Source organism: Talpa europaea, assembly GCF_964194135.1.
Source record: "Talpa europaea genome assembly, chromosome: 1".
Lineage (NCBI taxonomy): Eukaryota > Metazoa > Chordata > Mammalia > Eulipotyphla > Talpidae > Talpa > Talpa europaea.
The window spans coordinates 30,492,444-30,518,474 of record NC_140073.1 but is presented as its reverse complement, the minus strand read 5'-3'; the positions used below and the strand labels follow the sequence as shown (position 1 = coordinate 30,518,474).

Below are 26,031 nucleotides of genomic sequence, written 5' to 3'. Positions count from 1 at the left end.
AGCAGCATCTCTTTTGTGAACAAGGTCTAGAAACATGACTAGGAGGGAATTAGGTTTTCTGTAGTTGAAAGGAAGAGTAGATTTTTAGATGGTTGTGGAGTAAATGCATTATTTGTGTCAGATAGCCTATGGGAATGTGATAAATTTGGGCTGATTATAATGCAGTCAACTTAAGCAGTAAATCACGTGCTTATCAAAAGGACTATGCTTGATTTAATTAATTCTCAAGTTGCTGACTGTTTCTCTAGCTCTTTATGAAATACGTTTCTGCAGCTTTCCTCTTAGTGAGTTCTGCCTGACAGATTCAAACTTGCTATCCCAATCTCTTTTCTGGGTGAAAAGCAGTGCAGGCTTCATTTTGCTTTTTCTTTAAGGCTGCTCATGTAAATCTCCTGAGCTGGGCATTATGGAGGAAGTCACTTTACATGAGTTATCATATTTTATTCATTCCCTTTTCCTAAGGATTATCTGCACAGTGTCAAGTTTGACTACTTGATTTCTCAGTCTATCTTTAAATTTGTGAGTTGCTCATTATAAAGTCTTTGCCATTGAACTTGGTTAGTACACTCTCTCATCCTCAGGTTAGTATCAGGGAGCTTGGATTCATTCATTGTATGGAGTGGGCACCTCCTTTGGCTTGGGCACTTTTTTGGATGCTAGAGTTTCATGAAAAAGGTCAAATCCCTGCTTTCAAGTTGCTTATTGTCTGATGGGAGGAAACAGTCAATCAGCAAAGAGCTAAGCTAATTATGGAGAGTCATTGGCCTCAATAAGTGTTAACTAAGCTAAGTGATGAGTGGCAGGAGCTGCCTTATACAGCATCCTCAGAGAAGGTCTCAGCATAGGAGGTAACTGAGCAGGTGCAGGGATGCTGTGGAGAGGATTTTCTTCACACTTGGCAGATAGGAAGTTGAAGTAGCAGTCAGCAAGTGCAGGCACCACTTGAGGGTGGAAACAGCAAGTGATGGGCCCCCTGATAGCAGAGAAGATACATGCCTCATCCTTTGGCAGGGAGGGCTGGGCAAGCTGGCTCTGGCAGCACAGCATGCTAGACACCCAAGTCAGTTGTGAGATGGCATGGGGTCCTGTGTGAAGCCCTGGAGAGTTTGTCCTACTGGATGACCCAAGTGGCCAGGGTCTCAGAGGTCAGTAAAGACTCAACTTACAGGGCAGATTTAGGATGTATAAAAATCATACATAAAAGAAGGATGTATAAGGTGAGTCTGAAATAAGATCTCATTGCTAATGTTCCTATTTGCCAAGAAACCTTTTCATCTATGAATTAGCTACATCTAGTGAAGTCCCAAAATATATTAGGAAAGTGCCTTATGCTGGACAAGGTGAAAATGTTAGGAATAGTTTCCTCTTGTATTATACTCACATAAAAACAATGTTTTGTTATGTTTGGTGTTGTGTCCAAACACACAATATTAACAAATTACAAAATATTTCTTTTATTTTGTCATTTTTCTGAAACACTTTCCTACTCTTATATGAATTTGTGATGAATTGTCAACAAAAATGAAACATTGATATCAAAGAATTATATCTTCTGGAAGGATGTAAAAGTGTTAAATCATGTTTGCTTAAATTTTGAATACTACTTATAGAAAAGTTTGATTTGTGGCTTAAAAGAATTAAAAGAAGTTAATGAGTGACATTTAAAAACAATTTAAAAAAACCTGCAATTTTATGATGTCATAGAAAATAGAATTAGTCCCAAAATTTTGTTTTTAATTCAAAGTTTAGCATCTAAGTAGATAATCAGTTTTTCCCATAACTAATCAAGTTAAACAGCAAGAGAAATTAATGCTGTTTGCCTGTTCACTTGTTTTAGCTTTTAAATTTGTAGAAGGTGAAAAGAAACTTGGGACTATAAAATTTCAGAGTGATGGAAACTTGACAAAATAGACACTGTGTTCTTGGATCAGAACACTGAAATCTCACTTCCTTAAATACGCTCCATGTGGCAGTGATGTCATTTGTTGAAGCTGTATCCCAAAGCACAAGGAGGCATCAAAGGTCCCAGTAATCCCCTCTCAATGGATTCACTTTGTGGGGACACAGTCATGGGGTGGGAACAGGTGCTGTGTTCTGTGTGGCCCTGCCTTCTCATCACCTCTCAGTTTCACAGCCTGTCCAACCCTAAAATGTGCCAAGGGCATACCACGTATTTTGTCCTCACCATGACCCATTTCAGTTTTTCAAATGAGGTACAGAGAAATCAACTTTGATTAAAGTTGTACAGCTTACTACCTGTACTATTCCAAATGCAGAACTGGAATACGCAATTCCAGTTTGGAAATTTTTATTCCAAATTCACATTGTCTCTGCTATACCACACTCTTTGATACTTCTTGGATTTGAAGGCATGTATGCACAAAAGTCACCTTTCTGTTCCCTAGTGGGGTATATTTGTAAGGGTAAATGATACTAGCACAACTGTAGAAAACTTTTTGAGGGGTTTAACACAGAATTTTATTTCCTGGGTATGTAAGTTCATTGTATATGTCTAATTGACAGCAGGCCTTATATTATTCAGGATGCAAGATCCTCTGTTGTGTGCAATGACCAGCTCTGAGTCCTCAGTCTTCTCCTGCCAGCTGAAAGAGAGAAAGTGAAAGATGCCTGAGAGGATTTTTTGGGGGGCGGAGAGGAAGCCCTTGAAGTGGTGCAGATCCCTTCCACTCAGACTGAGATGCTTTGTTGCTGTGAGCTAGGAGGAAGCAAAGGTGGCTTCCAGGAGAGCTCATCCGTCTTAGCTATGTGCTTTAGCACGTGAACAACACCTTTCCTTCCTGCTGAGGAAGTTGAATAAGGAATCTTAATTTATTGAGGGAGTAACACAGATTTGCGGGGTCTAGGTTTAAATCCCCAATCTGCAATACTTAGTTGCTTAACCACAGAAAAGTTTCTTTCTTTTTTTTTTTCTTAAAGATTTATTTTTATTTACGCATATAAGAGCTGGGGTACAGGTCAGAGATGCAGGGGGTGAGAGGATTCACCAGAGACAGAGTAGGGACCAGAAAAGGCAGACTGACTGAAATACACTGCTGAGGGGAGCAGTGGACAAGTCAGGAGAGGTCTGCTGCACCATGTGGATTGGCTTCCTGGCTCGCTGGGGATTGAACTCTGTGCTGCAGAAGCTGTGGATTGCTTCACAGCACGGTGCTTAATCCTTTGCACCACCAGGGAGGCCCCCACAGACAAGTTTCTTAACTTTGATGAACAGAGAACACTTACCTGAAGGTATGGCGAAGATCAAGTGACTTAATATATGAAAAGCTTGGCACAATGCTTGGCACACAGTAGGTGCTGTGTTAGTGCTGGTTGTTCTGTCTGCATGTCAGCTCCGCTTCATTCAGAACTCAGCTTTGGAGAGTCTTGTCTGACTAGGCAGGCAGAATTCTGTTTTCTTCGCTCTGTTTCCATAGAGCATTGCATTTATCGCATTGAGTTACAAGGTGAGAGTGTGCATGTTGTCTGCCTCAGGCTTCTGGCCTGAGGGCAGGGGCTGGGCTGCATTAATTTTGCCTGTGCTTGTCCCCATAACTAGCATGGTGTCATATCCATTGTAGATAGTCAGATATTTGTTGGTGAAAATGAGAAGGTTCTATTACCTTAGCATGCTCAAAAGCAAGGAGTTCACTATATTAGCTTTGACTTTTCATGACATTTGATTTGGACAATACTAGGTTTAAGTGACAGAACACTGTATACTTTCCGTGGTCCAGTCCACCCAAATTGTACCCCTGGGACCAGCAGCTCTTTTGCCCAGATTCTGATTATATTTTTCTGGCATGTTGGTGGCATAACTTCTCGTATACAGGGGTACAGGTAGGAACGTGACAATCCAGTTTCAGTTTATGTTATCAGCATTAGTCTGGGTAGATCTCCTTTCTTGCTTCATTCAATCATCCACTCCTCTGTTCTATCAGCATTTCATTCCCTTAGGAAAGCAGTATCGCTTGCTTATGTGAATCTTCAAATTTACATGTATCCTTGGCTAATAGATAAAAAATTGTATTGGAGGTGTGTATTTTTACTCGGCATTATGGATTTTTTTTGCCCTATTTAAAACTTTATATTTCAATTTTTTTAATCAGACAGAAATTTGAAAAATGTTACATACACAACTGTATATTGACCTAAGTTCTCTCTTTAATAATGTATATGTTGATATAGGTGTATATGTACTTCCTTATATTCATTATTTTGAACCCTTGAGAGTAAGTTGCTGACATCATGATCCAAGTATTTAAGAACATACAGCTTCAGAACAAGACAGTTACTTCAATATGTGCCACCCAATTCTCAAAATCAGGACATGAAAGTTCAACTTAATACTATTTTATAATCTACACTTCTGATTCCAATTCCACCAATTTTTCCACTAATGCTTTCTATAAGAATTTTCTTTCTTGCTCCAGAGTCCAATCCAGGATCCTGCCTTGGGTTAAGTTTTTAATTTAACTTGCAAATGTGCCTCAGCTGTTCTTTATTTTTCATGACATTGATATTGGAAAGAGCACAGGCAGTTACTGGGTGGAATGTCCCTCACACTGGGTTTGTTTGCTGTTTTCTCGTGATTAAATTTCCTGTGTTTGGGTTTTCAATTATTTTTGTTAACACATTTTAAGCCATCTTCATTTTGCTATGTCTGCATCCAGTGTGTTGGTTTCCACCTGCTGCCTGGCATTCCTTGGTAAGGACTGCCTCTTCAGTTGAGTTGGCAGAGCCGCCAGGAAGGCCACACCAGCTGACTTTCTTTGGCATCAGAAAGGGATCCTGACGAGGAGCTATCTGACCCTGGAAATCAGCACTCCCCTTTGATACAGGCAATGCTTTAGTTGATAATGGACCTCAGATGTTTGCTTCCTCAATGATTTCTAAGGCACAAGGGGCTTTTATGCTTGTGGAAGATAAGGCAGGATAGGAAGTTGATCCTTCTGACTGTCCATTCTTTCATTCATTTATGCACTTCATCAACATCCGAATAAGGGACAGCTCTGCACTTTAGCGCTCCCTTTGTAGTGTCTTGAAAACCAAAGAAGAAAGTATTAGAATTGAAAGCTTGGATAGATGCAGATGTTTTAAGCGATGGTTTAAGGTAAATAGTTGGACAACATTTTCAGTTTTGATGAGTTTTTAACCTTATGGAAAATTATACTTCTGCCTCTTCACTTAAATACAACGATTTCTGTTTCTCTCTGGCCTCTTCTGAAATTCACCAACATGGAACATAAGTTTCCAATCTTTATCTCCATAATTCATAAATAATTTTACATTGCACTTTCCTCCAGTGAAAATTATTTTGTATATTCTTTTCCATATTTCATAACTTGCATATTTATCATTCTTAACGACTGCAGTAAATTCTATCAAGCTGATCTGCTATAACTTATGCATTTCTCTTTTGGTGTAAATTTGGCTTGTTTGTAGTTTTTCACAAACATGAGAAATAAACTTTTTTTAAGGAAAGAAAAAGCATGTTCTGGTGTTAAAGCAGTTTTGACAAACTGATCTAAAATGGTTCATTACAACATACAAAAAGATTGAAATTTTTGGAGAGAAATACAGCCTATCTTTTTAAAGCAAAGTTATTGTATCTTCATGTTTTAATCTAGTTTGTAGAGAAGGACCTGATATACTTAGAGCTTTGCCAGTTGAACACCTTGTGTGATTGTTAGGAAACACATTTTCAGTGAGGAACAGGAGAGTAATGGATGATGCAACTATGATACGAGGTGCAACTTGATGACTTCCATCTCTGACAGTCCTGCCATCAATCACTTGTCTTGACACAACTGTACCATCTTTCTGTTCTCTGAGCTTTTCTTCTGAGAGCTACTGGAGGAATATGTCATCCTCTGGCAGAAGACAGGGTGTTTCATCTGGCTGGGGGGACTGATTAGTTATTAGACCTTTAAACCTACGTGGGGATGACTCCACTCTCAGCTCAGAGTTGGGACAGAGAAATTCAAGGAATAGATAGGACCAGCATGAGGAATTACAATTCAAGGATGTGCCAGGTAGCTCAGCCCCACCCACAATCTTTGGAGCATCCAAGGACAAGTCTCCACTCAGACAAGCTCTCCCTCCCCTTAGCAACATCCAGGTGCTGAGTGGCACCTGACAGAGGTGTGGGGAAAGAAGATGGCCCTCAGCTGGTAGTAGGAACTATTTCCGAGAGAGCACATATCTAAAGATTTGTGAGGTCTGGAAAGGAACTTGGTAGGGCAGAACAATCAAGGCAACTGAGTTTTTTAGTAGGTTCTGTAGATACCTTCAAAGACCCCAGGGTGGTTGCCTTTTCTAGGTGATGTTGTCATATATCCTATGAAAATTTCTTCCCATACAGAAATTATACTGCTCTGTGAGGGCAGGGTTTTATGTATCCAGTTAATTGCTCTCTTTCCTGTTGACTCATGAGAAATTCAACATAAAAAGTGCTCATTAAATACTTATTGATTGGATGGTGATATCAGTTATTTGATTTTGCAGACGAACCATATTATCTGGGCAGCTGCCACCCATTTGTTTAAAGGCTAGAGAAGGGAAGGAGTGCCAGCTAAATAAACCAAAGCCAGGGAGTAGTAGAGTATAAAGGACTTTGGAGCCACGCAAATGGGGATACTTATCCCCACTCTATTGCACTCTGGGTTTCTTAACTTGGTTGACCCATTTACATTCTTGGAATGTCGGCCTTTTTACCTGTAATGGGGAGAAGACCACTTTAGTCAGAGATTGTGAAAAGTTCATTGCTCAAAGTAGACATTCAAAAATGTTACCCTCTTCCTCACTTCCCGGCAAAAGGGGTAAAGGCAGAGTGAGCCAGGAGGAATGCAGATAATATGTTGAGGTGTTGGAAGAAGTCATATTATGCTTCTTGACCTATTAGCTCACCTGGACCTCAGGAGGCTTCTTATCCTCCTGCCTGTTCTTAGAATGTACATTCTGCCAAACATTTCTAACCTGGGAGTCACTTCACGATCACAGTATTGAGAGAGTTACTGAGGCCAGGTGGTCTGTAAACCACACTGAACCCCATATGGCCTCCATAGAAACTGAAGATTCCAGAGGGTGGGTGGGAAATACACCTGCTATGTAAGTTCCCTTATTAACACTTCCACTGACCAACGCAGAATGATGTGCCTCTATTTTCAGTCTCTCCTTGCATTCTGTGTACGGAGCTAGTTTCAAATTTCACCTGGGGGAACTTGCAAGATTGCACACCAACACCAAGTGTTGTCAAGAAGTAAATAACTAGCTATTTACTAGTTACCTATCTTTTAAAATGTGCCCCATATTGGCTCTGTCTGTCATAGCAGCAGCTAATGCCATGAGTACTTCAAACAGCATGTGTACCTTTCTGGTTCTGCTTTGAGCTTCTCTGTTACTAACTGAGTTCTTTGTCCATACAGGATTTATGAACGAGTGATAGACCCTCCTGAGACCAGTCTTCCCCCAGGAAGCAATTTATGGCTGGGTCAGCGCAACCAAAAACATGGGTTATTCAAAGTAAGCCCTACTTTAAACTTTTGGTGTGTGCTTTTCTGTGTGTTCAATGTGAATTAAATCAGATAATTGTTACCAAGATTCTATGAAGTAAGTGCTTCATAACAAGGCAGAGTTAAGTGATTTGCCCAAGGTCATGTATTTCACTCTGCTGTCAGGTTTGGATAATGGAGAATGTAAATGATCCTCAAAATGTTTATCATGTCCTAATTCTTAGAATTTAGGATCATCTTTAAATTGATTTCCATTTTCAGAATATCTCTTTCAGTCAGTTTGTGGTAGGTATCTTAGATATACAACAGGAAATGAATCTCAGTTTCTATGAGCTTTGGTTTTCTTGTGTATAAAGAGGTTAATATAACTGCATTATTATACTTCACAGAACATGAGGATTCAGTGATAATATGAATTGAAGTTAAAAAAGATCATGAAGTTTTAAGACAGTCTTGTTCTCAGTACAGCAGACGTTTGTTTCTGGCGTTGTGGTAGACTAGATATTTTAAACATCCTCCTGCTTCAAAATGCCTCTAAATGCTAGATAAAGCAGAACAAAATTCTTTTAAGATTCATATTAAATTTATAAGAAGGGAGGCCCTGTAAGACTAAACATATGGAGGGAAGTGAGAACCAGAGGCATGTCTGCCTATCCCAGGAATTGAAAGTTAAATGTACAATCTGCCCTCTGTATCCATGGGTTCTAACAATACTATGTCTGTCCTGTACATAGTGTCCTATGTTTATCCTATACAGACTTTTTTCCTTGTTATTCTCCAAACAATACAATAAGCATGAAGCACTTACATTGGATTATAAGGAATTGAGAGATGATATAAACAATATGGCAGGATATGCAAATATGCCATTTTATATAAGGGAATTGAGCATTTGTGGATTTTGGTGTCTGTCAGTTCTTGATACCAATACCCATACTGAGGGACAGCTGTATAGGTGTATAATCTCTCTCTCTCTCTCTTTCTCCCTCTTCCCTCTCTCCCCCTCCATCCATCCCAACTTTATTGAGATGGTCATTGTCGTAACATTATATAAGTTTAAGGTATACAATGGGTTACTTTTATATAGTGCAAAATGACTAGCACTATAGTGCTAGCTAACATCTCCATCATATCACATAATTACATGTTTTTTCTGGGTGAGGACATTTAAGATTTGCTTCCTGTAGTATTTTCAAGTATATAAGTCCACTGGATGCCTAGTGGATCATATGGGAGGGTTATGAGTGCTCTGGAGTTGGGTGTAGTGTGGTAAAATATACTTCAAAAGGCATGCATCCTTAAGCCTAAAAATATATACAGTGTTGCAAATCAATGTTACCACAATAAAAGAACTGAAATTGAAATAATTGAAATTAAAAAAAAATTAAAGACAAAACTGTAACTTTCCAGAAGAAAGTGCACAGAGAATTGTTGAAAAGATAACTTGTTCAGGGCCTCCCTGGTGGCGCAGCGGTTGAGCTCTGGGTTGCGAAGCTGCCTGCAGCCTCAGCAGCGCCAGTTCGATCCCCGGCCACCGGGTTAGGGTCCCACGTGGTGTGCAGACCTCTCCTGCCACCCGCTGCTCCCCGCAGCATTGTATTTTGTCAGTCTGTGTGTTCTACTCCCTGCTCTGGCTCTGGTGAATTCTCTCACCCTCCTGCGCTTCTGACTGTACCCAGTGCTTGTATAAATAAATTAATTAATTAAAAAAAGATAACTTGTTCATAACAGGCAGAAACCGAACTTATAATCGCATATTTAAATAATAATAATGAATGATTTTGGAAAAAATAAAATTAAAAATATTAGTCAATGAAATTATAAAAGGCATGATCTGATTTAAAGTGTTCAAAGTCTGTCCATTGATATGAAAATAAATATGGGGGTGGGGAGAACGTGGTGGAGCGTGGTGGAGGACTGTGGGTGCTTTGCAGTGGGAAGGCTATGGTGACCGTACCTGAGCAGAAATAGCCTAAATTGTGAAAAATAAAGATGCTTAAAAAATAAATAAATGAATAGAGAAATAGGTTAAATTTAAAGCATGCATGTTAAAAATTTAAAACAACAACAAAATAAGAGAAATAGTATAAAACCTCCAAATTGAAATATAAGATAAATCAGGAATTTCTTTAAAAGCCCTGTCAACCCAGGAGAAGGCCAGAAGAGACAATGCATCTGATAAAAGCTAGTAGTTACAATTCTGCTTCACAACATTCACTATCAAATTAAGTGGTTTGCACTGTCACAGAATTACATTGGAGTCATAAAATTGAAATTGTATTGTATGTATTAAATGAAGTAAAAAAATAACAATTCATAAATGTTGAGAGTGAAAACAAAAACAATTATAAACCAGAGGCATTCTTCAGGGGAGGAGGAGGGAGAGAGATCAAACGGAGGGAGGGAGAGGCACAGGGGACTGTGGTGAAGGTGCAAGGGTGCATTGGGGAAGGAAATTCTATGGGGACTACACATGGGAGTGGGGAGGGGCAAGCAAACATTGTTTAAAAATGAACAATGATGTAAAAAATATAAATTAAAATTAAAAAAGTTGATAGTGAAAAAAAAAATCAGTCTAATTAGGCATGAGAAAGTTGTAGAGGCTGAGGCAATAGAAAACTTCCAGAGCAAAAAGTTTAGCATGAATTGATTAACATTCTTGATGGTGTATATCCCTAACATCTAACCTGAATATGTATATTGCACTGTTAAAGAATACTGGTGAAGTTTGGTCTCAGTCAGGGTGTTGGGGCAACTGAATATCTCTATGGCAAATACCTATGACATTTTTTCCCCACACTATATGCAAAATCAATCCCAGGGTATTTTATTTAAAAAAATTTTTTTGAAGATTTATTTATTTCTGTAAATAAGACCTGGATGAGATGCAGGGGGTGAGAAGATTCACCAGAGACACAATGGGAAACAGAACAGGCCGACTGACTGAAACACACTGCTGCTGGGAGCAGTGGGCGAGACAGGAGAGGTCTGCTGCACCATGTGTATTGCTCTCTGGCTGGCTGGGGGTCGAACTCATGCTGCAGAGGCTGTGGATTGCTTCATAGTGAGGTGCTTAACCCTTTTCGCCACCAGGGAAGCCAATCCCAGGGTATTTTAGATCTAATTCTGTGAGAGGTAAACCAATACAGCTTAAAAAGTTAGCATAGACAAATATCTTTATGACCTTGATGGAAGAAAAATTATCTCTTAAAGAAGACATAAATGTAATAACCATAAAGAAAAAAGGTCGATGTATTGCAATAGATTAAAATTTGGAACATTTTTCAAAATAAGTGGCCAAGAGTTAAAGGGCATGCCATTGAATAGAAGAAATTATTCAAAGTAGTTACATCCTACAGAGGCAGAAGAGGAAGAAATCTGAGTTAAGTGTCATCCTTAAGAAGAGAAAGACAATTAGAATAAATCAAAGAAAATAAAAGGCATTTTAAAATAAGCATATAAGAGCAGAAATTGATAAAATGATGAGTAAGATAAAGTGGATCAGATCAAAAAAGTCTAAGTACAGTCCTTTAAAAAGACATTTGGAAGTTTCAGTAAGGACAAAATGAGAGAAGGCACAAAAACAGAATAAAAAAATAATAAACTGCAAAAGTAGTAATCCTTTATTAACAAATTTCTGTTAATAAAATGGAAAATTATACAAAAAGGACAATTTCCTAAAAATAGATTATCAAAAGCACTTAAGGGATAGTCTTAGAATCATTCAAGTATTTTAAAGAGTTCATGATTCAAAATCTATTGTTCCCAGTTACCTTTGGGTGAATTGCAAATAGACTCAAGGCTTAGTGATTTGGAACAGTGATGCGCGAGCTGAGTGGTTCTGTATTCTCAGGGACTCATAAGATTAGGTCAGCTGCTAAATTTTCTGGGGGTGGGCTGTACTAGCATCACCTAGTTTGGGTGGTTTATCTGCTTTGCATGATCTGTGATTTTCTAGCATTCTAATCTGAGTTTGTATACATAGTGGTGGATTAGGATTTCCTGAGCCAGATCAGATGTGTGCAAGGGTTTTGAAGCCTAAACTTGAAATTTACACACCTTATTTATTGGCCAAGGCAAGTTACAAGGTCAGAATCAAAGGGAAACAGACTCTACCTTTTAATGGGATATGTTACAAAGTCATATTATACTGGGATTGAATCCAACAGGGAAAGCAGAGGAATGTGTTCACTTTTAAAACTATCATTTCTCTTCATGAAAAACCTCTCTGTTTAGACAGTTTTACAGGGGAATTCTGTCACATCAAGGAAGTAATTCCCACCTCATATAAACTCTCCCAGAGGAAAAAATAAATGACACTACCCATCTCATATATGGGGACAGTGTGACCTTGATTCCCAAACTTGATTCCCAAGAACTGTATAAGAATGGACATGGGCATGTCAGTTTACTTTTAAACAGAGTGGATTGAAAATGCTAAACAACATATTAGCAAATTGAATCCAGGAGGTAGGAGGTTATGGCAGGAGAGAGAGAGAGGAAGAATGTATGAAAGCACAAGTCATTTAGATGATGCAAGTATGTTTTTATAATCAGGAAATCTATTGATATAATTAGTTGCATTAAACAAAAAGAAGTGTAAAAATCACTAGATGAAGCCTAATACCAACACATGATAAAAATATTCTTAGAAAAATAGGAATAGAAGAAACTTCATTAAACTGATTTAAAGTGCATAAAGTAGATGTATGTAAGAATCAGACTTATGGGCCTCCCCAGTGGCGAAACGGTTGAGTGATGGGCTGCAAAGCTGCCCACAGCCTCTGCAGCGCCAGTTTGATCCCGGCCACCAGCGAGGGTCCCACATCGCGCTCAGACCTCTCCTGCTGTGCCTGCTGCTCCCCTCAGCAGTGTATTTCGTCGGTCTGCCTGTTCTGTTCCCCGCTCAGGTGAATTCTCTCACCCTCCCGCGTTTCTGACTGTACCCAGTGCTTGTATAAATAAATAAATAAATAAATCTTAAAAAAAAAAAAAGAATCAGACTTATGGTTTAAATATTAAGAAATTCCTGTTAAAATCAAGAATCATACAAGAATCACTGCACCATTGTTTCTTTTCAATATTTTGCTGTAGATCATTAGATCAGATCAGAAGAATAAAAAAACTTTAAGGATTATAAAAAGTAATTAGTAAAATTATTATCTACATAAAAAATGAGGATCCACAGATTATTAGGATTACTAACTTCATTCAAAGACCAAAATTAGTTGCATTGCTGAACAAAATTAGCAGTAGCAGAACAGCAGTAGGATCAATAAAAAAGTAGTTAAATATGATATTTCCTTTGTAATATCAACCAACAAACACAGTACTTAAGAACTAATCAGACAAAATATGTACATAGAAATTATGAAGCAAATAATAAAAATTTATTAAAATCTATTATGGCAGACCTAAATGGAGAAAGGTATGCCATGTTCTTGGAGAGAAGGCTTAAAATAATAAAAATATCAATTCTTTCCACACTGAGCGTTAGAGTCAATGAACTTGTTACATGTTCCCAGCAGGATTTTTTTTCCCCCAGTAGAATCTTCAAGTTGATTTTACAATTCATATGGAACACTAGGACTAAAAATAATGAAGACATAGTGAAGGAATAAGGAAAAATCTTATTACAAAGTTATAGCAATTGAAAGAGTGATATCAGTGAAAGAATTGACACATCAACTAAGAGAAGAACATAATCGAGAGGCCAGAAAGAAGTACTTTCACTATATGCAGAAACTTGGATACATGATTTATAACTGAAGCGGCATTGCTGGTCAATAGGCAGATGTATTCATCAATAACTGGTTAGAAAATTCAGTTATTTAATTATTTCATATATATAAATTCATGTAATTAGTTTTTGTGCATTGTCAGGAAGTTTCAAATACATATTTGGACAATATACATAAAAATCAATTATAATTACAACTGAATTAAATAAACATGAAAGCAAAAACTTAGAAGTGTTAGAAGATAGCATAGAAGCGTATCTTCATGATTTGAGGGTAAAGAATTATTTAAGCAGGGTTTAAAATGTACAAAACTATTAAAGAAAATACTGGCAAGATTAATATGCAAAATGTTCTTCAAAGAAGATCTTGGCAACGCAATCATTTTGCAAAGAAATAATAGCTGTTAAGTGTTGCAAATCACTAAGAGTCTCATAACTCAACAAGGAATCAGACAAAAGCTATGAAGGTTCAGTTCTTCACAGTGGAAACATGAATAGCCAATAGAAGTACTGGAATTACATTTCAGTAGGTATCATGAAAATGCAAATTAAAACCACTAAGAGAATCTATTCTTATCCATTAGTTGGGCAGAATTGAAAAAAACAAATCTGACGGCATTAATGTGGTGAAGGTAGTTGAGCAATAGAAATGTATTCATTGTTGTGGAAACTGGGATCAGGATAACCGCTAAGGAGAACAATTTGGGAATTTTTCTATAAAGCTGAAGCTGCACATGCCATATAACACAGGAACCCAGCTTCTCAGTATAAACATTGAAGATATTCTTCATCCTATACCAAGATATGTACAGTCATCACCGTAGAAGCATTTTTTTTTTCTCTTTTGTATTGGAAAAAACTAATTGTCCATCAATCAGAGAAAGTTTAAAGTGTGGTAGACTCACACAAATGCTAAAATAACTGAAATTGAATAGAAATCAAAGAATTTCATCTCAAGTATATTGCTTATTGTTACATATTCTTGGGGGCTTTGGGTCTCTAATGAAGGGCAGCAACTGGTTTCTGACTCTGGAAAGATGTCAGAATTACATGGGGAAATCAAATTTTGTGCTACATTGACTACTCATTGAGAACATGAACTGTGGGTTTGGAATTTCTCTGTTTTTAGAAGACTTTCTCATTGATTTTGATGTAGTAAGTTTGAAGGTCCAAATTAGGGTTTGCTGACATGGGTGAAGTGTTGATGGTCTAGACAAGAATTTTTCTTGGTCTCCAGCAGTAGATCCCAGAGGATGTAAGATATGGCCAATAATTAGCTTCTGTTTTTGTAATTCATTCGATTAGTAGCTGTCAAACTTCAGTGTACCCAAATCTCTTGAAGGTCATATTAAAAATACAGGTGATTAGATGTCAGCAAAATGGTGGAGTGGGCATTTCTAAGGTCCTTTCCCTTCATAGAAACATCAAAAAAAAAAAAAAACAAAAAACCAAAAAACCTGAGAACCAACTTTCTCAAAACTTTGTAAACATTCAAAGGTGTAAAGCAACCAAGTGAACATCAAAATAATAGGAATGACTTGTGGCATTTTTTTTTCCTTGCCCCCCCATGGATGCTAATCATAGCTCCTGGAAGTCTTAAAAATATCATACTAAGTTTTCAGGGTGGGACAATGGTCCCTGGTTCTGGAGGGAACAGTGGAAACCTTATTTTCCAAATGATTTTGTGTATCTGTCCCATCTGGGACTGGTTCTCATTTCCTAGGCCAGAAAAGTGGCAGGCATCTGGCAAATAACTTGCAGCTATGTGGGCTAGGAGGTTACAGTTGATATATAGGAAAAACCACTTAAATCAAGGAGGGGAAGTGGGGGAGAGATAAGCTTTGGGCCACCGGAGCATGGAAAAGCTCTTGCATATAGAAAGCCATATGCATGCCAGAGCAAGGTGCATGTCCAGAAAAGATCTGCAAATACCCTAAGCTTTCCTGTTATGCTAGTCTCTAGATACAGTGCAAGTCTGGCTAAGTGTTGAAGGAAATTTCCCACCTTTCCCTCTCCCCACTCCTCTCTCTTCCCTACTTCTCCTCTTCCATCTTTTCTCCTCTCTCTCTTCCCCTACTCTTTATCTATAGCTCCCCTTCCTTTTCCTGATACTCAAGGAAATATCTATCTAAATACTCCTGCAATATAAACTGAGGAACAGAGATTTGTTGACTAGGCACAACTTGGAATAGTCTGCAAAGGTACTTGGGGACTAGGACAGCATTCAACTATCAAACCAAACCAAAAAGAAAAATACCAGGAAACTGTAGGGGAGGGAGAGAATCTGATCTCCAGAGTCATTACAATATTCAAATAGTCAATGTTAAAATAATGTTAAAATAATAAACAACCGGAAGGTATTCCCATTTAAAGGAGCAGCTGCAAAAATGAACAACTGAAACGAAAATGAAAGCTTAATGAGAAAAATTCAACAGATTAGCGCAGGGTGAAGAAAGATTCACTGAATTTAAACAGGACTGAAATTGACCAGTCTGAGGAAGCAAAAGAAAACTGAAGTCATAGTTTAAGATGTGGAGACAGGGAGAGATTCAGTTTACAGTCATCCTGCACATACTTTCTCGCTGAAACGACTCCATTTCTTTCATCACTTTATTATGGTTTGAGCATAGAGTCAGGGCTGGCTTCCTGGACAGTCTTCCAGGCTGCTGCATGTAGAAAGGGCCCACTGACTTACAGCTCTGCTGTTGCCATCTTCAAGTGCTCGGCCATTTTTTTTTTTTAAAGATTTATTTATGCATACAAGTGCTGGGGTGTAGGCCAGAGTTTGGTGGGGAACGAAGGGTTGTGGGAGAATTCCTGAAAGACAGAGTAGAGAGCAGAACAGGCAGATCGACTGAAATACACTGCTGAGGGGGAGGGGTGGGCGAGACAGGAGGGATCTGCTGTGCCATGTGGCTTAGCAACCTGGCCAGGGATTGAACTCAGGTCTCAGTAACTGGTGATAGCTTGATAGAGCTGAGACTTTAACCCCTGTGTCACCGGAGAGGCCCTCAACCATTTTTGAAAAGGACCCTGCATTTTATGTAGCTGGTCCTCATTGTAGTTTATATGGTCATTTATGTGTTTATTATTGCTCACTCTAGATTGTGAACTTCGCTAGGATCAAAGCATGTCTATTTCATTTAGCAAGTGCTTACGGCAAGAGCAGACATATAGCTGTCAGACAATATACTATTGAATGAATGAGTGCTTAAGCTACAAATCTTATTTGTAAAGTGGCAAAGATGTGTCTCATAAAGGGAATGGAAATTATCTAGGAATGTACATTAATAACACTGAGCCCTTAGCAGGTTTACAACACATACAGCCTCCTTTCCTGGTGAATTTAACACTCCTTGGTATTTAACATTGTGCTGGAGAAAAGATAGGCACTTTTCTTGCCTTTTAGGGATTTCATTTGGGAGTTTGTGCATAAGGAAAGGAGAACCAATTGAGTCCCGTTCTCTATTTCAATGGGTGTGTGTCTCTGTAGATGGAAGGAACCTTGTGAAGAACCCAGAAACCTGATACAGACAGAAACATGAAGGCTGAGCACCAGGCTCTGTTGAATGAATATGCTCTGTGTTCTAAACCTTGTAGGACCCTGCATGTATTTGCCCAGTTAACTACATTTCACCTTTAGAGAATCCTGATGAGGTGGCTAGTATTTTTGCCACTGTAGAGGGAAAAGAGGCTCAGAGGCAGTGGGGGCTCATTGCGATTAAGCAATTTGCCAATCTCACATCATTTCTAAGGGATAGAAATGGGATTTAAACCTAGGCCTTTTTAAATTTCAGAAACTTTCCTTGTTCACTAAAACATTCAACAGATGTTTTTTCAAGGGCTTGCTCACAACATAGCAGTCACTCTGTGACTACCATCTGGTGGAGACCTTTCACTTAACTACACCATGTCCCATGGAGGAGACAGGTCTTACTGTCTTTTTCTGGGGCTACAGCCCAAAGGAGCAGTTGGTCCCTGGAGTCCACCAGAAGGGATGGCAATTCTGCGCAGTCTGGCTCTGTACTGAGCATTGTGATTCTCCATACCCCCCACTGGCAATAGCCTCTCCCAGTGGTGCTTTAGAAGGGTGCTCACCATGGGGAACCTTTGAAAACTGCTCTGCTATTCAGAAGTCTATATGTCAAGTGCTCCTGGCAGTCCTTTGGTGAGGTGAGACGTTATTTTCCAGGCACACCTTCAGTTTTTAAATTTTTATCTCGTAGAAGCCATCTCCTAAGTTCAGGAACCACACCTGCTTTATTGTTGCAGAACTAAAAATGCTTGTGATGTGTTTGCAGGCTAAAATATCACTATTCTCTATTTTAAATATTAATATGTAGCTTTGTAGGCAAAGTAAAAGCACAAGCTCTTCACTTGTCAAACCTGATTTCTGGGCTGTGCTGGATCCTTACTGGTAGTGGGATGGAAGTGCTGCTGATGAAAGAACAGAAGGTGGAATCACTTGTTGTGCTCTTGGCACAGAAGCCTCTAGCACTAGGTAATTCCTGTCAGAAACACAGAACTCAAGCCGGGGATTTCTTTATTTCAAAACAGCATTCATTTGAGAACATAGCTGGCCAGTAGTGATAGGCTTATCTGAATCTTCTGATTGTCATAGATTTCATTATCAAAATGGTGATTACCACTCAATTTTCCTTTGATGCTTTCTAAGCTGATTATGCTGTTACTGTTTCAGAAGCTAGAGAAATAAAGCAGCAGCCTTGGTGAATTGCAGTGAGTTATAGGGTGCTTCAGTGGGTTGGGTGTTCTGACAGTTTCTAAATAGTGAGATCTCAGGGAGAATCCCATCCCAGTCTTTCATCCTGAAGTACTCTGTCTCTGCCTACCCCTCTCTCTGTTTGTCTGGAAATGTGTACCTGAAACCTTTCCCTTACCTGGACATCACTTTCTCCTTAACAGCTGAGCTGTCACTAGAAAGTGAAATTGATTACACTTTTTTTTTAATGCCACAGCTGTTGTTTTTACCTCAGCTGGTTCCCATAATTCCACAGATGGTAAACATATGTTTATAGGCACATAGAAAAAGAAGCTGTGTTGGATTCCTCTCATCTAATTCTTATTTTTCATTTAATGCAGAAAGTCAAAGCCACAGAGCTGGGGCATCCTATACATTTGTAGATTAATATTTCTGTGCGTTAAGACTTTGAAAACAGCAGGATAGCTAATGATATGCTAATGAGCTGACAGTTTTTATTGATCGTAATGAAAGTCGACAAGTGTCTGTCTTGGCTTTTATGCAAGCTGGAATATTTTATTAACTGTCTTCAGGGCAGAAATATATAATTGGTTGCCTTTTGAAAAATCTTCCATGCGAGTTACCCAAGTCTTACTTTTTGTTAGCCAGTTGCCAAAGCTTGGGTCCCTGCCAGTTTATAAACAGAACACATCTTCATCCATATATTTACATGCTTACCAGGAACTCTCCCCACACCCTTTCTCTTTCCCAGCAGTTTTTTTTCAGTGTATTAGCATGTTAAAAAAAAAAAAAAGAAAAGAAAAGATAGAAAAGAAACCATTTTCTTCAGTGTAAACAGAGATCTGCAGGGAAATGAGCTTTAAAGAAAAATTAGCATTTGTTTGGTGGCAAATCAGCTTTCATTTGGATCAGAAAGTTCTGGGTGTTGAAAGGGCTTGCCTAATCTCAGGTATTCCATACATAAGAGGGTCCTAATGACATCATTTTTCTAGTTCTTTTTTTTGTTATTGCATCTTCTTGTGTTTCTTACTGTGAAATGAGAAATGTTCTTGGAACAATGGAAATAATGGGCATTAGTTCCCCAAACAGAAATCCATAGTGTTCAACCTACCTGGTGAAGATTTATTTTTCAGTGTTTGGAGAGCTCAGTGCAGGAGGCAGAGGGTGGCAATTGGTGGATTTAACAAAGGGCAAACATATATTTTTGTCAGTACTGATAGTGAAAGCTTACTAATTTGGTGTCTGCACCTTAAGAATTTGTTTCAATCTTCAGATCAGCTGAGGTTTAGCGTTATCTAACAAGGAGAAAATGGGTTGTTTAGCAAACTAATAGTGTGAATAGGATTGCAGAGGGCAATATTAGGCTACCTAAAAGGACCTGTATTTCCTAGCACTGAAAAACTGTTTGGAAAATGTTGGTATCTAGTGGAAATAATTGATTATGTATGCTTGGTTAGTATCTATCACTAAGGCAGTTAAGATAGAACTTCATTTTGATAATAGAACTTCATTGTAGCAATGTGGCTCATGTTTCTTTTGGGCTGATATATGATCTCTTTTTACTTACATCTTGTCATACTGGCTCAGCACTGGTTTTGAAATTAGTAGACTTGAGTGTACGGCCTAGAGTTAAAGTGCCCTTTGGAAAAGCTGCTTACATAGGTCAAAGGACCGCTGATCTGGCTCTAGATCAGTGGTCTTCACTATGTGTATTAAAATAACCTTGAAGTTTTTTTCAAATGACACACAATTGCCATCCTCCAAGCTCTTTTAAAACTCTGATGTATATCCCCTTAGTTTAAAAGCTAATATCCTCCATGATTTTCACAAACCTTAATAGCCCTCAAAATGATATTGTTCAGTATTGTATAATTTCTTTCAAGAATTTCAAGCTTTTAAGGCATTCATGTGCCTTCTGTATGAAATTTATTGAAATATATTGATGTACTGAAAACATTGAGCTGTGCCGGGCACTGAGATGAAAAAATACAGGATCTTTGTCTTTACAGTGTTTATTATCTAGTAATTCTATTAATTGCTATTCAGTTCTTAATTGGTGAGATTTTACTCAATTTCTATTTAGGTTTGTGAAGTTTTATTTTTAGCACTGTGAACTTTTAGTGAGTAAAACCTCTTGCTCCAAGACAAAATTGCTTGGCATTAGAGCAGGGTTTTTCACAGTGTGGTCCTTGTACCTTTCATTGGATTCATCTTAGACAGCATTTAAAATGGAAGATTTCTTTTTCTTTTTTTAAAGATTTATTTTATTTATACAAGAGCTGGGGTACAGGCCAGAGGCACAGGAGGGTGAGAGGATTCACCAGAGACTGAGCGAGAGCACTGCTGAGGGGAGCAGTGGTTGCGACAGGAGAGGTCTGCCACGCCATGTGGGAATCTCCCTGACTGGCTGGGAATCGAACCCGCGCTGCAGAGGCTGTGGACAGCTTCACAGCGCTGTGCTCAACCCGCTGTGCCCCCGGGGAGGCCCATAAAATGGAAGATTTTTTGACTCACTCTATCCCTACCTACTAAAATGGGATCTGGGGGTTGACCAAAGAATCTTAATTTTAAATTCTAAGTGTAATTGTCAAGAAAGTTGAAGTTTGAGAAATATTGCCATGATGGATGTTACAAAATAAAGCATAGGTCTGAAATTAAAAGATCAAGTGAGGTCAGTCTAGTACAGAGCAGCTAGAGTTCTGTTTTCTTTTTCTTTTCTTTCTTTTTTTTTAAGTATAGATGCATTTCAAGTTAAATGATAAGTAATGGAAGTTTTCTTTTTATCCGTTATTTCTTCTCCTTTGGGAGAAGTTGCAGTGCTTGAGGGCACATTTTCATCTATGGAAATTCTCCTAGGTAATATTTCTGGGAGAAATAAGACAGATTGAGCTACTTGGGTAGTTTATAGTTTTATACTTTATAAAACTCCATTTTTAAACTTTCTAATGAAACCTAGAGTGCTGTTGGAGGAGGTTCTCAAGGGGGACATGTCATCTGGTGGACATGTGAGTTGAACCGGGGCTACTGAAAGCTCCTTATCTTCTCTGCATCCTTGCATTGTATGCTCTGCTCACCCTACCCACACAGAAGCTTCCTTGAGGACACAGCCTTGGCATAGAATGTGTTGAGGCCATCTGGATGGTATATATGACTAAACTCAGTTAAGATCTCTATTAAATTGTATGTAGGGTAGGTACGGCGGTCTGCTCATTTGCAGGCTCACCCAAGAGAAGCCTTACAAGGAGGTTCTCTTCTCAAAAATGCCACCTACCATTCTTGAGTGGTCTGTCTCTTCTCTGCTTATTCTCCTTGGACATATCTTCACTCAAGGTTAATAGGTCTTTGGAAACTACAAGTTTTAGTGAAATGATATGAGGAAATCAAACTCTAGGCTATTTGATAGAAATGAGAGCTAAATTCCCACAGCCTATACCTGACCAGAAAAGCATCACCAAACCTCTAAGTAAAGATGCAAACACTTCTAATATTAATAGTTGCCATTACTTTCCAACCCACCCAGTTCAGAGTCTCAGAAGGCCAGATCCTATTCTGGCAGGTCAGGGCTCATGGTGGGACCCAGCTCTCAACAGGAGACCCTTCCCATCTGTGGGCGTGCTTACACAGGGACAATTAAGATACACTAATGAACCTACTGTGTACATCTGTGGGGTGTGGGAGGAAACTGGAGAACCAGAGAAAACCTGTGCAGATGTGGGGAGAAAGTGCAGACTCCACACACAGTGGCCCTGGCCAGGAATTGATTTTTAGTTCTTCACATTATAGTGAAACATTGAACTAAATGTTGTTATTCAAGGACTTGCTGTATGGGGACTAGTTTTTGAACCAATGGATGCTTAACAAACGATTCTCCTGTTGATAAATGTCCAGGCACCAAATCACTGAGATGGCAGCACAATGCAAGACCTTTTGGCTCTTGTAGTGGGGGAAGGTGCTGGTCATGCACACATATATGTGTTTACATGTACCATATACACATGTTCAAATCTTTGGGTTACAGCTGGTATTGTGTAGTATATAGTACTTTTCTTTTAATCCACTTTGAAACTATATCCAGTCTAATAAATTAACATTTCCATCTTTTTTTGAAGTACTATTACCTTATGACATTATAAGGTACGATTCTCAGGTATGCATCACGAGAATCAATGTGTATACTAAATTAAGTTTATTGCTAAACTCTAATTCTGTCTTGTCACTACCATTGTCCCCATATTCCCAATTTTTCTATCCCCTCCCCAATAGTAACCATTAATTGGTATTATAGTCTAAAAGCTTATTGAGTCAATCTCTTTATCTCGTATGTGAAATCATATGAATGTTTGCTTTTCTCTATCTAACTTATTAAGCATGATATCTTCTAGGTCTATGTTGCTGCAAATGAAGGGATTTCATCTTTTTATAGCTATATAGTATTCCATTTTGTATATATATGACATCCTCTTTAGCTACTTGTCAGTCATTGGGCACTTAGGTGGTTTCTAGCACTTTACTATTCTTAATTAGGTAGCAGTAAATGGGGGTGAATATATTTCTTAGAATTAAACATTCCCATCTTGATTCATTTGGCAAGAACAACTCTTTATGCCAGTATGTGGGCTGACCCCTATGACTTTTCCTTAGAAAAAATGTCAAGTACTTTGATTATTTTTCTTAATGTGCATCAAGACGATGTCAGATCTTTTCTGTTTTGTTCAAGTCAATATCATTGACTTTTACCTCATGACCTGTATAGCACACATATGTGCACCAGAGATTAAACATGGAAGGACAGAAGTGAGGAGGCAGGCAGGTAGAAGAAAGGTGTGAGAAAAAGAATTTGTTATAACATGACTAAAGCCAGTGGTCACTTAAACACAAAAGGAAAATGACTGTACTACATTATATTGCTGCAGGATGAGTGGATAGAATATCCTTTTCAAATGCATTTTCACTTTTGGAAAGGTAATTAATACTGTAACAAATGTACTAAAGGTTTGAGTGCCATTTCTATGACATAAAAATAAGAATGGCTTAGGTTCCTCTAATGAGCAGGCAATAGATGAACTCAATTCATTCCTTGCACATGTGCTACAATGACCCTGTGTTGCCTAGACTCACTGTCTCCATTTGCCCACGAATCTGTTTTAGCACTAATGGTTTCATGTCCTGTGAAATCCTTAAACTCTGGGTTGGTCACTTTTTTTTTTTTTTTAAGATTTCTTTATACAAGAACTGGGGTACAGGTCAGAGGCATGGGAGGGTGGGTGGGTTGGTCACTTTTTAATTCATCCATAGTCAACTTGGTGAGTTAGATATTTTGTAAAGTGATACGGAGTTCTCTATAATAGTGTGTTCTTTGATGGTTAGCTATAACTTTGTCCTAGATTAATATTTTTAAAACTTGAAAAGTAGTGAAAACGTATACCTAAATTGCGACAGTTTGGGTGTGGATGTCTAGATCGTTAACCTGGAACTTGAGTGATAGAAGAATCTTTTTTGCACCCAGCATTACTTTGCCAGATAGAACAACTAAAGTTCATAGAAATTGGATGATTTATTACCTAAGTTTTTCCAGTTAGCTAGAGGTGGATTCAGAATTTGAATCAGGTTCCTAACATCTAATTCCATGCTTTTCTCAAATTTCTCAAAAGTATTTGAAAGGTACACTGACTTCTTGAAGTTTGTTTTCAAAAACTGAGCAAATTCACTCCAAGAAGAAGGTAATTTGGTTAGATTTTGCACCGTTAATTGTTGCCTAGATTTTCCCTCTAAGAGATTACGAATTAATTTTGAGGAGCAGTAGTAGGGACTTCTTTCCTGTGGGGAGACTGTCTCTTGTAATCACAAGCACTGCATCAGCCTTGGAGACGAAGAGGTTAACAAATTTATCTAACTCTGAGGAAGAGGTTTTGTGATCCTGTTGTTGTTATTAATATTTTCAATTAATATTTTATCTTGCAATAATAAGCAGAAAACAGCATTTGCTGATTACCTTCTGCTGTTTAGATGATGAGCACATAAATGTTAAATGTTACTCCCTCTGAAAGACTTGCAGCACTGTCTTAGGCCTATATTTTATTTATAGATTAAACTCAATATTCTGAACCAGCTTCCACATCTTCCATCTGTTCTGTAATCTCTTTCATGAAATCAGGGGGAAAAAAAAACCCTAAAACAGAATCTTGAAATTCTACTTAAAAAAATCCAAAAGCCAAGTCAATATTTTCATTGAGAGATGGCAGCCCCAATGACTCCTTAAAATGGTGCTGTTTTACAGACTAAATTATAGAATTAAAGGGCCACCTTTTACTCACAGTGAGATGCTGAGCAATCTTGACACACCAGCAAAGACACCTGTTACTCAATTATCTGAGAGCCAAGATGGTCATGGGATTTCCCCCATGTCTAATTTTATTTACTTGGCTAAATGAATCTGTAGGGGCATTATAGCCCAATATGTTTCCATTATCTTTCTTCCTGCTTTAAAAGAAATCCTGCATACTTCAATAAAGCCTTTTTTTCCAATAAAGCTTTTTAAAAAATAGATTGTTAAAAATAAGAGGACTTCCAGCTTCTCATCCAGCATGAAAAGAACTTGAAAGAGTCATTCCTCTTCTCCTAATAAGAAAAAGTCTTACACATCAATATTGAATACTCCAAGATGACTACAGAATTGAGGAAAATTTTTATTGCATCAGTGGGTTTTATTCTGATAGTTTAAGGATATTTACTGATGGAATCTTTGTGCTAAGAGATCATTTACATCAACCAGTGATAAAAAATTGTAGCTTTCTCCTGATGAATTGCAGGTTAAGCTTTCCAGAAGAGGGTGGTTTGGGGATGTTCAATGTGGACTAAGGACAACTCACCTTTTGAATTACTGAAAGAAAATAATCTGCTTTGCAGAGTATGTGACTGCACACAGGGGCCATTTGAAGTGTTTCACAAAAAATTTAATCACCCCTCTCTCTTCTGTTTTCAAGGGGATCATCCAAGATGGGAAAATCATCTTTATGCCTAATGGACATATAACACAATGTCCGAACCTGAATCGCAGTAAGTAGCAACTTAAAACATTGGCAACTTTTTAATATTATGCAAGTGATAGTATTAGTAACATATCAGGAATAATATATGCAAACTACAGTATTGACTTCTGAGGTGGAGGGGAAAACAGTGAGAACTTAGTTTATACCAGATATTTCTGCCTCTTTGAATCATTTAAAAACCTATGCATTTATAGAATTAAAATTTAAAGGTAAGGAAAGTATTATAGTTGCAATTTGGTTCTGATACTTAAATATATTTTGAATATAAACATATTTTTAAAATGTTAAATAAAACTTAAAAAAAACCCTCTTATTCTTTAAACTCATTGCCCTGATTTGAGTTTACCTTTTCCTCTTGTGTGATAATTCAGGTTTTTTTAGTCAACTCTAATAAAAAGCAGGGGTTTAATTTAAAAGTGTCATATTGCCTTTTCAGTTAAGTCTTTATTTCCTGTTCTTTTCTTTTTTTGCTTGTTAATAGAAGAAAGAGGTCTAGAATTGAAGTCCTCTGTGATATCATTACAATTGCAAAGTGTTACTTAACCAAAAAAGCAAAATGTTTCTATATAGACAAATACCTACTATTTGAAATTGTGCTTTCTTATACTAGCACTGTATCAACATTTATTTTATATTTTCTTTATTGAGCTTGCCCAACTTGCAGTGATTTCTTAAGCTTGGTGCAAGGAATAATGGATTTACAAGAGCTTTTGGCCAAGATGACTGCAAAAGTAGGTATCTAAATTTCGCTTGAGATATTTCATTTCTTTCTCTATCCTATCTGGAATTTAGAGTGATATGTTATAATGGAAATATTTTTAGCCTTGGCATCTGCAGCATGCTACTATAAAAATGGTTTATCCTTACTTGAAATAGGAATATCTATAGTAAACATAACCATTTACGTCTTTGAAACTATTAGGCTGTATCAGAATGTTTACTTGAAAAATGTGCAGAGTAAAGAGGCAATATGTGTCACTGTAGATTCCAGGGAGTGGAAAGGAACTTGCC

At 38.0% G+C, this 26,031-nt stretch overlaps 1 protein-coding gene across 3 annotated transcripts in view; it reads left to right on the top strand.

The window, feature by feature from the left end:
• Window positions 1–26,031, top strand: part of NELL1 (neural EGFL like 1) — a gene marked incomplete at both ends in the record, with an annotated part of 742,470 nt that overhangs the window by 130,869 nt on the left and 585,570 nt on the right. For all 3 annotated transcript variants that reach the window (XM_084239443.1, XM_084239442.1, XM_084239441.1), the window contains 3 exons: window positions 7,425–7,521; window positions 24,955–25,027; window positions 25,669–25,751. In XM_084239443.1, coding sequence (XP_084095569.1) covers window positions 7,425–7,521; window positions 24,955–25,027; window positions 25,669–25,751 — 253 coding nt within the window. The remainder of the gene's footprint in view (window positions 1–7,424; window positions 7,522–24,954; window positions 25,028–25,668; window positions 25,752–26,031) is intronic.